At 44.6% G+C, this 12,375-nt stretch overlaps 3 protein-coding genes across 6 annotated transcripts; 2 read left to right on the top strand and 1 right to left on the bottom strand.

Annotated features, from left to right (window-relative positions):
- Positions 1-86: 86 nt before the first annotated feature.
- On the top strand, positions 87-3,456 carry ubxn6 (UBX domain protein 6). The gene is made up of 11 exons (XM_049732265.2): positions 87-401; positions 724-884; positions 1,108-1,172; positions 1,286-1,411; positions 1,477-1,574; positions 1,640-1,715; positions 1,803-1,887; positions 1,965-2,184; positions 2,244-2,374; positions 2,473-2,621; positions 2,691-3,456. Exons 1-11 carry the CDS (start codon positions 319-321, stop codon positions 2,814-2,816), a joined length of 1,320 nt encoding a protein of 439 aa, XP_049588222.1. The 5' UTR covers positions 87-318; the 3' UTR covers positions 2,817-3,456.
- Positions 3,457-3,633: 177 nt separating this feature from the next.
- On the bottom strand, positions 3,634-9,368 carry chaf1a (chromatin assembly factor 1, subunit A (p150)). Of its 3 annotated transcripts, none has more exons than XM_049732259.2 (16): positions 9,071-9,368; positions 8,215-8,259; positions 7,443-8,053; positions 7,123-7,185; positions 6,752-6,996; positions 6,591-6,672; positions 6,414-6,482; positions 6,105-6,322; positions 5,828-5,996; positions 5,673-5,753; positions 5,513-5,611; positions 5,197-5,446; positions 4,969-5,122; positions 4,516-4,828; positions 4,361-4,442; positions 3,634-4,201 (listed from the first exon to the last, which is right to left on the bottom strand). In XM_049732259.2, exons 1-16 carry the CDS (start codon positions 9,132-9,134, stop codon positions 4,089-4,091), a joined length of 2,658 nt encoding a protein of 885 aa, XP_049588216.1. In that variant the 5' UTR covers positions 9,135-9,368; the 3' UTR covers positions 3,634-4,088. The 3 variants fall into 3 exon arrangements, with proteins under 3 accessions (XP_049588216.1, XP_049588217.1, XP_049588218.1); XM_049732260.1 differs by having other exon boundaries at positions 4,373-4,442; positions 9,071-9,367; XM_049732261.2 differs by lacking the exon at positions 9,071-9,368 and adding an exon at positions 8,874-9,015.
- Positions 9,369-10,082: 714 nt separating this feature from the next.
- Positions 10,083-12,363, top strand: scamp4 (secretory carrier membrane protein 4). Of its 2 annotated transcripts, none has more exons than XM_049724207.1 (7): positions 10,083-10,218; positions 10,408-10,431; positions 10,727-10,855; positions 10,934-11,090; positions 11,218-11,319; positions 11,396-11,513; positions 11,634-12,363. In XM_049724207.1, exons 2-7 carry the CDS (start codon positions 10,425-10,427, stop codon positions 11,817-11,819), a joined length of 699 nt encoding a protein of 232 aa, XP_049580164.1. In that variant the 5' UTR covers positions 10,083-10,218; positions 10,408-10,424; the 3' UTR covers positions 11,820-12,363. The 2 variants fall into 2 exon arrangements, with proteins under 2 accessions (XP_049580164.1, XP_049580155.1); XM_049724198.1 differs by having other exon boundaries at positions 10,109-10,245.
- The last annotated feature ends 12 nt before the right edge of the window (positions 12,364-12,375 follow it).

The following is a 12,375-nucleotide window of genomic DNA, read 5'->3' as shown; positions in this document are numbered from 1 at the left end:
AAAGCTGCGCCTTTCCTGTACGAGGCGTGATAGCACCTCCCAAGGAGAGCTTTTGAAACACCCATGAATCGGGACGAAGAATATTATAAAAACAGGTATTGCTTTTGTTTAAAAATACGTAAGCATATTTCAAATTCCGTGGTTGCTTTAGTTTTACAGGTAGAATTACCTGATGAGGGCAGCACTCGCAAAGACGTGAGCCGGAAGTAGTATCAATGAAGCGTATTGTAATACCACAGAAGAAGTCGATTTGTTGACATCCCACTCCTATCTGACAGTACCTGCCGAGTGTCTGTCGTTCTCGCCTCCCGAAAAGAGATGAAGAAGCTTTTCGATGAATTCAAGAAGGACATCAAATTTAAATCGGCGGGCCAAGGGAAGAAGCTAACGGAAGATAGCAGGTAAAAGGCGGACCCCCTCCCCACACGCATGAGCTAACCAAACAGCTAAAAACGTTAGCGCTCCGTCGTATTATATGCGCCTTTATAATTAAATAGATCGGCTTTTGTTTACACTTTGTCTACGTAACAACCCTCATTTAATTTAGCTGTTGTTAGTTGATTTGCAACGAAGTACTCAGCAAGTGTCTAATTTCAGGCTGGCTAATGGTTAAGTCCCACACAATCTTATTAAGTCATGTGACCACTCCTAAACACCGCTTCTGATTCTTAACGAGATAGGAAGCGTAAGCTTAGTAGAATCTTTCTGTATTATGTCACAAAGAGGTGCACCTGAGAGAGGGCAGAGGAGCTCCAGTGGAACGCAGCATCACCGCGAAGCTCCCAGCGAGGGATCCCAACGAGCAGGAGCGGCAGCTCTGGCCAGGATTGAACAGCACCAGCGGCCGAAGGTCCACACCTCCCAGATTGCCATCAGGAACCAAGGTGAGACATGTAGAGCACTGCCATTGACACAAGTGTGGGACAAGAGTCACTATCCACTTTATTTTACACGAAGATGAGTAATAATGCTGCAAATGGAAGCTTTTGTCACGGTCGTGCCAACATTTGTAAAAGTTAACAACTGATCAGTCGCTCTACATAGAATATTGCAAGTGCCCGATATATAAATATGTAACGTAAAAATAAAAGTGTGCACATATTTCAGTGAAACGAGAGCTGGAGGCCGAAGCCGCTGCTGTAGCAGAAAGAGACAAGGCGACGACTGCAGAGGTACATTGTGTTTGAATCATCCTCAACATTTCTGAATGAAAAAGTAAAAAACAACTTAAATATTTATGAAACAAAAACATGAACCATATTTAAGTTCTCCCCAACACCGACAGGGAACAACCGGCATTGCCGTGAAAGAGCATCTCTCGGTGACTGGCGTGTATTTCACCTGCCCGCTAACAGGAGCCATCCTAACAAAGAGCCAACGGGATGCCCACATCAAGGAGGCCATTTTGATGGTATGCATAAAAAGATTCATCTGTGTGAAAGCCACCATGAGAATTAACTCTTTTGTTGGTATCAGCGCTTCGAGGAGGATGACGTGGAAGCATCCGTCATGATGATTCACACGTTCAACAAAGACAAAGAGAAGGTGAAAGCAGCAGTGGACATCATAAGCAAGTAAGATGCCTGAAAATATAAAATGCCTCTTGGAGGACAAAAACAGTTTACTCCTTCTTTTCCAGATACGTTGAAAATATATGTAAGAATCCTTCAGAAGAGAAATACAGGAAGATTAAACTAAGCAACAAAGTCTTTCAGGTATGGCTTGCCTGTTTAATTGACTGCACTACTGCCACCTGTTGGTTCAAAGACTACATTACATGTGGGTTTTTTTTTTTTTTTTAGGAAAAAGTGCACTGTGTGGAAGGCACGAGAGAGTTCCTGCAGGCTCTTGGATTTACAAGCACGATGCTACCCGTCGACGGTCAAGGTAAATCGCAAATACAAAACACAATTGTATCAAAAAGTGAAATACCTCTACTCACACTTGTGCTTACCGGAGTTTAGAAGAAGAAGAGGAGTTCCTGGTGTTGCCCGAGCAGAGTTCCGACGCCCTGGAGCTGATGAAGGAGAGGCGGGATCGTTTGCAGCGCGGCGAGCCCGTCAGAGCGCAACTGGACCGGCAGGCTCAAGCCTTCCGACCGTCGAACAACGCAACCCGCTTCGAGCTGCCGTCTGAGTTCTACAACCTGAGCGCCGAAGAGATCAAGAGGGAGCAGCAGCTGAGGTTGAAATCTGAAATTTGGAGAGTCTTGTTTCAGGATGAAGAATTTTAATTCATGTTAGGAGTGACTTAGTGGAGAAGAACTCCGTACTACGTACCAAAGCCATGAGGGAGCGAGATGAGCAAAGGGAGAGGAGGAAGTACAACTACACTCTTCTCCGCATTCGGCTACCCGATGGAAACCTGCTCCAGGGTACGTACATCACACAATAGGCACAGATGGAACCTCAAGTTATAAAATTGAACAGGCAATGTTTTAAAATCATATTTTAACACTACGTCTGACCTCAGGGACGTTCTACGCCTGGGACCGACTTCCGGTGCTCTTCAGCTTCGTGCGAGACTCCCTGGTGGACGGCTGGCAACCCTTTGAGCTCATCGCCCCCGGTGGTCACAAGTTGCAGGAGTCCGAGGACGTGGCTCTGGTGGAGTGCAACCTGGTGAGTGACGCCAAGTAAATATCATGTAGCCTCAATCTAGAATGTGTCTATTTTTTTTTCTTCTGAAAGGTGCCCACAGCTCTACTCACATTAGCCTGGGATGCAGTCGTGCAGGCAGACATTGCGGCAGCAGGCGGTAAAAGCTCAGCCCTCCTCAAACCGGAATTGATGGAGACCATTCGCAACTTGAGCTGAATCGAGCGAGCGCACACAGAGTCCATGCCAACTTACCTCCCTGGCATCGCCGGCCGGGCATGAAACCGCCCCTCACCAACTGTTAAGCTCGTATTTATTACCGTTGTTGTTCATCGTCTAACAAGCGCTAACTTTTGCTCACGGCATCCAACAGACTAAAAGAGATTCATGTTTCCATTTAAGCTTACTTGACAATTATTCAAACCGCACCATGAGGCTGCATGTCAATGTAGAAAAAGAAAAAAACAAGGTCTGTGAATTGTTCTTGTTTGTATCAAACATCTACTAAATTTCATGCAAAATCAAAAGAAAATCACGGTCACGCTTCAGTATTTGATTTAATCTTGGACTTCGTTTAACTTGATGATGCCTTTATTTTGTTTTCATGTACACACAAACCTCTAGGTGGAAGTTAATACATTTTTTTCTTTCATCTTATGGCGAGTAAAGGTGACTACCTCACATTGCTCGTCTTTCTATCAAACACGAACGTAGAGTCACGGGGCCATGTGGTTATTGTCACTTTAATGCTAATCAACTAATAAATCCCCACATTTCCCCACGTGTTTTACGGTTTTGGAAATGGGTGAGCGGTTTGTCAACCTGTTCTGGCTGAAATAAACAATTGCTTGCATCAGGACAGATTTGTGAGCCTCATTGCTTTGGAACATTTGTTCCCCAATTTTCCTCTAGATTTTTTTGTTTTCCTTTTCCTCTTGGGAGTTAGCACTTGTGAATGTTGACTCGGTTCTGGACAAACACATTTGGTAGACACGGACTGTACAGTATTTCAATTTGGAAAAAATGAAAACACTGCAACCATTTTATTTCCGTTTAATGATTTGTTATTCAAGTATGCTTGCAGAACGCGTTTTTATATAAAAAATTTCTTCACTGGATCTAACTGTACAAGTACAGGTCTAGCAGCTACTCCAGTGAGGTATCCGGGGTTTGGAAAGAATCGGCGTAAATGGCACAAGAGTAAACAAATGGAGGAACCTTAAATCTGAACCTGACTTCTGGCAGTCTATATACACACATAACAACATTAGTACTCAATTTCTAAAATGTAAATAATGTTGTTTTTTGTACGCTTTTCATCACGAATGGTGCGCCACAATTGTCTGAAACTTGGAAACACACCACGCATGCCCGAGAGACCTTGGCAATGCCGGCGTGAGCAGACTCCGCCATTTCACTTCCCTTACCATGCTCACGGAGGAGGACAAAGGCAACCGGAGCGAGGAAGCCGGAAAGCACCTCGCTTTCTCTTTAGGCTGTGGCTAGTGTTGGAGCAGCGCTGGCCACTGGGAGAGCGGCTGTGTCGGACGGGGTGACTTCCATCATGTCGCTTCCCTTAGTGAAGGAATTCTCTCCGGCTGTGCCTACGGAATATAACGGCCATGTTTGGTTAACCAAGTTTTCCATTTCAATAGACTGTTCAAAAAGAAACACCTAAACTCCTAATTGTGATTAATAATAGGTATAAGCATGATAATTGTTATAGATTATATATATAATTAGAGACTTTTTTTTGGGCTCACCACTTTGCATACCAATGATGATGCAATCATCGTCATCGTCCTCTGCGTCAGCTTGAAAACCGTCAGTCTCCATTTCTTCTGTCTAACAGACATTACAACAGACAATGTGAGCTAAAAATGTTTTAGTTTTTTAAAAATCTATTAAAATCAGTTACCTGTTCTCGGCCGTTACATCGCTTCATGAATTTAGTGATGGACATGCTGCCGGTGCTTTTCCTCTTGGACGCCGCCGACGTGACGGAAGGAGTCTGCGGCGTGTTGGGAGAGTTGCCCTCGGAGCCCGTGGCCGCTTCCTCGCGGGACTCCTCCCGTGCGCCGCTGGTCACGTAGGACCACTGGCCGGGCACCGGGAGCGCCTCCAGGCCAAAGCGGGACAGGACGTCCGCGTGTACGTACCAGCAGCAGCGTCGGTAGGTGGAACGCTTTTCATAAACGGCATTGCTCTGGATTAACCGCTTCAACTGTGTTCTGAGGAGAAATGGGGATCATAAACTACAATTTCTGCTAAGGCTGAAAGGAATGTAAAAAAAAAATAATATCTATACTGGCTTTATGAATACAAAAATAATACAGATAATTGACACAACGTAAAGAGGTTATGGCTTTACCGAGTGGGCACATCCGCCGAGCTTTCTGGGCTGGAAAGTTGAGGAGGCGGCGAGCTGGATGTGGTTTTCTGGCGACAATGTTCCTGAAACTCTGTGATAATGACTTTACTGCTGTTCAGGTTGCCGTGAAGCAGCGGCAGCAGCTGGGAAAGCACTGTTGAGAAAAAGTTGATCAAAGTATTACACGTTAAAATAAGGTTAAGTAAACAAAATACCCGTCACACTTACACTGTGCTTTTCTGTTGCTCTTTTCAGCCTGCTCCTCTGGGCTGGGGCTCATATCAGCTTTGGGTAATGGTTCGATGAGGCACACGGCATAGGATTGCAGAAGATCTGAGACGGGCCCGTCGCCTTCCCAGAGGCAGCCCCTCACCACCGGATGGAGCACCTTCATCTTGTTCTTGGTGGACATCAGCTCTTCCCACTCCCTGGCTTTCAGCCTCTGCTGCAGTTTCTGCTTTTCCAGGTCACCGCCATCCTACAGAGGAGCATGGCTGTTAGGACAGCAAGCTTAAAAGAAAAATCCATCTGATGACCATCATACCACTTCTTCAAGTGCACCCTCGTCGTCCGAGAGATAGCCGTGAGGAACAAAGAACCCGTCGTTGTCATCGTCGTCCTCACCTCCTTCATCCTCATCCTCCTGAAAAGAGGAACCGATTTAAACATAACAATTTCGTCAACTCATTTGTCCACAAACTCACCCCTTCACTGTGTGAGAGGGACTCCCCGGGTTCCTCTTCCTCCCACTCTTCATCGCTATCCACCTCATAGTCCAACAAATCCTGCCGTTCAAATCGAACAAGACAGTATGAATGAGCTCGCTATAATGACAACGCAAAGCGGAATGTGGTATTACCGTGTCTTTCCTGAGGGGGCAGCGTGGGGAGATGTGCAAACTCTTTTTCCTCCAGGTGCCCCAGTAAGCTGGGCGGTGGTTCTCCCGAAACAGCAGCAGTTTCATTGGTCCGTACAGTTTGCGGTCCGGCACGCCTTCTGGTTTGGGCCCATCGATGGCTAAACAATCGCTGAGAACGCAAAATAGTTCAATCTATGTTAAATGCGTTTTTTTAAAATGGTCCCCAATTGTTTCTCAAAGCCTTAAAAAAAGGAACAGTACAATTCAAATATCTCACCTCTCAGGGATGGCCACTCTGGGCCTGGTAGGGGCAGAGCGGCGAGGTTTCTGGTTGATCCAGTCCTTCAGTGAACATGGTCTGTCACTGGGGTGCAACAAATATTGGTCCAGTTCCTCCAAGGCAGACTCCTCGCATTGTACCCGGCACAACGGCGCCATGCACATGTTGTACTTGATCTCGAAGGGTGCAAACTTCCCGCAAGCCACTGCGAGAGTCTGACAAGGGGAAGCAGATTCATGAGTTCTGCATAAAAGGGGGGGGGGCTTCAATAGTTGGGTGACATATCCGCGGGGAAGCTCAACTCACCTTTGGAGCCTGCGGGGTTTTGGGTTTCTGGAAAAACCTTGTGATCTCGGCCTTTTCTGCTTTGAGACGCTGAAAAAGTCAAATAGAAAAAAAAATGTAAACAAAGTCAGTTTTTGATAAAAGGAACAAGACTAAATTTTCTGTAGAGAGAAATGCGCTTTCGTCATATGAACTCACGTCTTTCTCTTCTTTCACCCGCTTCTCCTCTTCCTTCATCCGCTTCTCCTCCTCTTTCTTGCGTTTCTCCTCAAGCTTGGCCCTGTGGTAGAACTGTGTTAAAAACACTAAGCCGTAAAATAAAAACGAAGATACTAGAACTTTGTGGCGGTGTGACTCACTCCAGTTTGGATTTGCGCTGCTCCTCCTTGGCTTTTAGCTTCTCTGCTTTTTCCCGCTCCTCCTTCTCCTTTTTCTCCCGCTTCTCTCGCTCATCCTTTTCCTTCTTCTCTCGTTTTTCCCTTTCGCGCTCCTCCTTCCGCTTGCGGCTCTCTTCCCTCTTTTTCTCCTTGGCCGACTTGGCCTCTTCTTTTTGCCGCGCTTTCTCCTGGCGCAGCCGAAGTAGCTCTTCTTGCTCTTGAGGACTCTGAAGGAGGGGTGGGGGTCAAACAAGAACCTTGATTTTTCTTTTCAGTAATGGCTAAATAATATGTCGCACAATCTAAGACCATAAAATTATTCTAAGAAAAAATATGATCCCAGCTTGATTCACCTTTAGCGAGCGTCTTTTTATCTTCTTGCTATCAACAGGGATTTTAGGAGTGCTTGTTAGTTCCTAGAAAGGAAAAATCTGATTTAATTTGACAGAAAGGTGCAAATTTTATCGCTCTGGTCAAAACTCCGATGATGGAACATTTAATTTTTTATGTTGCTGGCCAGTCAGTTCATAGGTCATCACTAGAACTGCAAACCTAAAACGAATTATATGCAAAGAACAATCGAGGGAAAAATTCATCCATCCATTGCGAGCTGCTCTTTACTGAACAAAGAGCCTTTCTAGGAAGAGAGGCACGCGATCATGCGAGCACATACTGTAGTAGGCGTGGTGGAGGGCGTGTGCTCGTCTTTTTTAGTCCTCTCCGGCGAGGAATTATCTGACAAGTTTGATAGAGTTGACTTGTTGCCAACACTGGACACGTTCTGCTCTTCCGGCTCGCTGTCGGTGTCTTGCGTCGTATCGAGCGGTACGATCCCATCCTCCTCGTCCTCCTCGTCCGCCACCACTATATCGTCGTCTTTATTTTCCGGGTTTTCATTGCAGTCTGACGTGTGTGTGTCAGCAGTGCGATCCACGCATTTGGATTTCTCACAAGACAGACTCGTGTCCCTGCTGCTTTGTCTGTCTTTTAACGTGCGACGAGGGGTGACGAAAGGATCTTGGCACTTGATGGGAGAAGAGCCGTCGTTGGTCAGATCGATAATGTTCTCGTCTGAGGCTGAAGGGCGCCTTTTGCTGAGGAAGCAATCGAGGGGCCCACAGCCATTAACCAAGGGGGGTCTACTGGACAGGGGGAGAGGGGAGGACTCTATGTCATTCTCTCTGTCAGAAGCTCCTGTTTCAGGGCAAACATGTGCACAGGGGCGCTTCGGCGATGCCTTGTTTTCTTTTGGTTCCGGGTTCAGGCGCTTGAAAGGGAGGCGAGCTGCGTGCGACAAAAACAAAAAAAGTAGAGTTACTGGAAATGGTTGTTATGAATATGGTGAGGAATAATTATTATAGAAAATTGAGTTTTGAATTGCTTGTGTACAAATGGGTGAGGAGTGGGTGCCCACTAATCAAGTGCTTTTTTGGGTCCATATTTACCTTGTACCAGTTTCTTGTTGGCCTTAGTAGGTTTACAATCCATTGCTGAAAAGAAATGGAAAGAAAAAGAACATTGAAAATCAATATACAATATATGAACACAGGCAATAATAAATATGGGGGGCCAGGTCAGTGTGTTCCACTTGACCTTTTATGGCAGGTGTTGCAATACATCTGACGTTCATATACATGAATAATGGTGTCCATTTTGTTACAAATGGTTTTGTTATTGATTTGTTCTCCCGCCACCCAGTGGTGCAATGACAGTGATGAACCAACAAACCGTTGATTCTACAAAGCCGAAAAGAAAGCTGCGTTGTCGTCAGGAAGTCTTTAATAAATAACTACGATTTTCAGAATATATAAAAGATCTGAGCCAAATACATAATGAATTAGGTCGTCGAACTCAATGTGGATTCGGTTAGCTTAGCAAAACTAGCCTAAGAAGGCCAACCGGACAGCGGCGGCTCCAGCTGTATCATTCCGTGTTCGAACACCTTTAAACGGCGAGGGGCCTGCCGGTGATAGGTTGCCGGTGCGGGAAGGGTGACACCCGTTATACACGGCGACATGAACTGAGCCGGACAGTTGAACCAACGAGAACCAAATTACTTTTCATATCATTTAACGTCAACAATTGGCTGGTAGTTTGGTCTCACCGATAACTTTGATTAACCGCGTAGGGGCGACGAAAGTTAGCATTCTCGCGAGGCCAAAGGCGAAACTGCCAAGCGAGTTTACATATTTCTAAGTTACACATACCACCATATAAAAGGAAAAGGTTAAAAACTAAAACGACATTTACATATACAAGTATATTCTGATACACGTCAACATGCTAGTGACATTAGCATACCTCGTCTACGGGGTGTTGAAGCTGCCAAGCGTCCCTCCGCTGACGGTGCCTCCGCCGCCAACATCCTTGTACCCTCTGTTCTAACCTCGGGGGACCTTCTCCACTGGATGAAGTTTCGGTGTGACGGCACAAAAACAGCCCCGGTCGAATGGGGGATCTTTACCCTTTATCGCTAAATAGTTGACATGAAGTCTATCCCCCAGAAGCAGTGTACACTTCGGCTTCTCCAAAGTCCCTCCGCAGCTTCCCCGCTGCCTGCCTCGCGCTCCTAGTCAGAATTGGCGGGAGTGTGTTGCCTGCGTCAGAAAGAACATCTGATTGGTCAGGCGGAAAACATTGGAGCGTAAACTAGTGCGTTTGTTGTGTTTGACTACACTGCGCGGTTATAAACCGCCCACCTTTAGTAAAATATTGAAATTGAAATTATTATTTATACGATTTCCACCTGTCAGTATTTACTACTACTTGAGTATTTCAGATTATTACTAACGCTTTTTTGAGTGAATAATTACTTATGCCCACTACGGGAACAATGATAACGATAAACTAACGCTCCCTGATTACATGCCTCACACTCTTGCATTGGGCGTTCCGATTGGCTACCAAGTTTAGTAAGCTGCATTCATGATACCCCAGAAATCGGAATTTGGAGATGTCTGAAGTACAATGATGGACCGGAGAAAGATCTCATAATGGTGCCAATTATTTTGCAAGCATCTTTTAAACTTGTGGCGATACAGTTATGAAAAAGCTGAAACGGGACAAAACAGAAAGAACCACTGAAAGTGTATTACTGCGAGCACATTGCCTACAATGTAAATTATTTCTCAATTATAAAATCAGGAGATATGCAAGGGAAATGACATTTTTTACTTTTTGGAAGACACTATTAAAACAAAAGTGCTTTTGTTTTTTACAAGTGTGGGCGGCATCGGAGTTGTGAGTCATGCCCTTCCCGTTTTCCAGCCATACATGCACTGTGGGAAGTGTCGTTTGCTTTTTCCTTTTTAGCGGTTTAGCACATTGAATTTGTTTAATTGAGAACTACAAACGCGTCTCTGTCGCGCAGCCGCAGTCGTGATTTTTATGGGCGGGTCGCGGATCCCCATATACGATTCCGATCACCCTACAGACGTCGACGTGAGAAGGTAAAGGCTCTCCTACAAACGTTCATGGTAAAACATTTTCTGAATCATTTATGCACACTCGACTTTTCCATTTTGATATCTAAACAACATATGCAGACTGCTTTTCCCCAGGTCAAAGTTTTAAGCCTGTCACATGGATAATGATTACATGAACCTTACCTACTGATTATTTTCTCTTTATCTTTTTAGGTGCACATTGGGAGAACATGCCAGGTTTGTCACTTCAAATTTTTTTTTTGCCAGACAAAATGTCAAAGTTTAGGACCAAGGGCAAAATCTGTCCCGCTAAGTGACTTGATGTGGCTTGCGTAAGCTTGCCCGAATGGTTCAAAACCAGCCATTAAAATGGTAATTGAATCAGAGGCAATTATGTAATATGATAGGATGAGTATGATCCCTACACATAATATACGACTGGAAAAGGGATCAGCTTCTGGCTAACATATATTTATTACAGTAAATATGCAATATAGGCATTTAAACAACTTTAAAACACTTTCTCTTGCAGAACAAGCAAACAACTTTCCTCCCCTGCCTAAATTCCTAAAAGTAAAACCATGTTTTTATCAAAATATCTCGGAGGAAATTCCCGCCCAACATCAGCAGCTCGTACGCCGAATCTTCATACTATGGATGAGTGAGTAGTGTTGTAATAGTTGATCAACTTCTGCTTTTTCCTGTTCGCGATTAAATCAAATGCTGTGGTCTGCTGCAGTTTATTCGGTGACGCTGTGCTTGAACGTGATCGGATGTATCGCCTTGTGGGCTGTGGGCGGTTCCGGTACGAACTTTGGCCTTGCGCTGCTCTGGCTCATCCTCTTCAGTCCTGCTAGTTATGCTTGCTGGTTCAGACCCATCTATAAAGCTCTCAGGTCTGTTACCATTTGTTGTCTTTTAGAATGGGAAATTACAGCAGCAGAAGACTTCTTCTACAATTCCTTGTTTCTGAAAAAAAAAGCATCTGATGTCTGCTTTCTGTCTCTTTAATTATGGCAACAGAGCGGATAGCTCCTTCAACTTCATGGCCTTCTTCTTCATCTTCTTCCTTCAGCTGGTGATAGCTATCATTCAATGTTTGGGTCTCCTTAATTGGGGTGTTTGGTGAGTTGGAACGAGGTCGGGCTCAAGTTTGATGCACTAACGACACTAATCCTTCTCATCACCTGACACCACATAGTGGATGGTTTATCACGATCACAGTTTTCCACTACAACACAGCAGCAGGCTCAGTGATGCTTCTCACCACGCTTCTCTTCACATTCGTGACCGTCGTAATGGTCCTGGTGCTCATCAAGGTGAGAGGTCACACAAATCAAAGTGTCTACTTCATTTACTTGGAACTTTTTTTCAAAATCAAGATTTACGAACCAACTCTGGCACATACAAAACGACCTTTCACCCTTCTTCTCGGATAGGTGCACAGACTGTACCGTGGCAGTGGGGGCAGCGTGACGCGCGCTCGAGAAGAATGGGGTGATGGCACTTGGAAGAACGCAGCGGTGAGAGGTGGTTTCAACACTGTGGAACAGAATGCTCAAGGTCCCAGTTTGCCCGAGTACCCCGCATCAGTGCCCAGTTATGTGGACAACCGCGGCTGGTAATAGCCCGGCAACACTTGTCTCACCAGTAGAGGCCAAAACTTTGTATTTCAAATCCACCTCATGAATTTTAGACGGACAGTAGTTTCTTTGTATTTTTGTAATACTCTACTGGAAAAAAGAACATCTATTTTGTTGTAACTTTTGTGCCTCATCTACTGATACTGACATTTTCTTTCTGAAAATGAGCCATGCATGTGTTGAATTGTCACTTGGACTCGCTATACTAATTTAACAAACAATGCTGCATGATACCTTGGCTGAAATATAACTTGTTTTGCCGTCTATGCATTGACTTTTAACTTGTCTGCTAATTCCAAATGTGCTTTACAATTTTTTTTTTGTCCAGCTCCTGCAGACTTTTATTACACAAAGTGACCTCTGGTGTAATTTAAGCTTTATTTTTCAGTACAATATATTTTTTTATATGCACTTATGTTACATGAGCAATATATTCAATGTGTATGCATTTCAAGATGATGTATGTTTGCTGAAAAAAAACCTTTAAACAACATGGAAATCAAATAAACATTATATTGAATGGAAATGCTCACATGGT

Source organism: Syngnathus scovelli, chromosome 10, assembly GCF_024217435.2.
Source record: "Syngnathus scovelli strain Florida chromosome 10, RoL_Ssco_1.2, whole genome shotgun sequence".
Taxonomy (NCBI): Eukaryota; Metazoa; Chordata; class Actinopteri; order Syngnathiformes; family Syngnathidae; genus Syngnathus; species Syngnathus scovelli.
The sequence above is the reverse complement of the archived record's forward strand: the minus strand, read 5'-3'. Positions and strand labels throughout refer to the sequence as shown.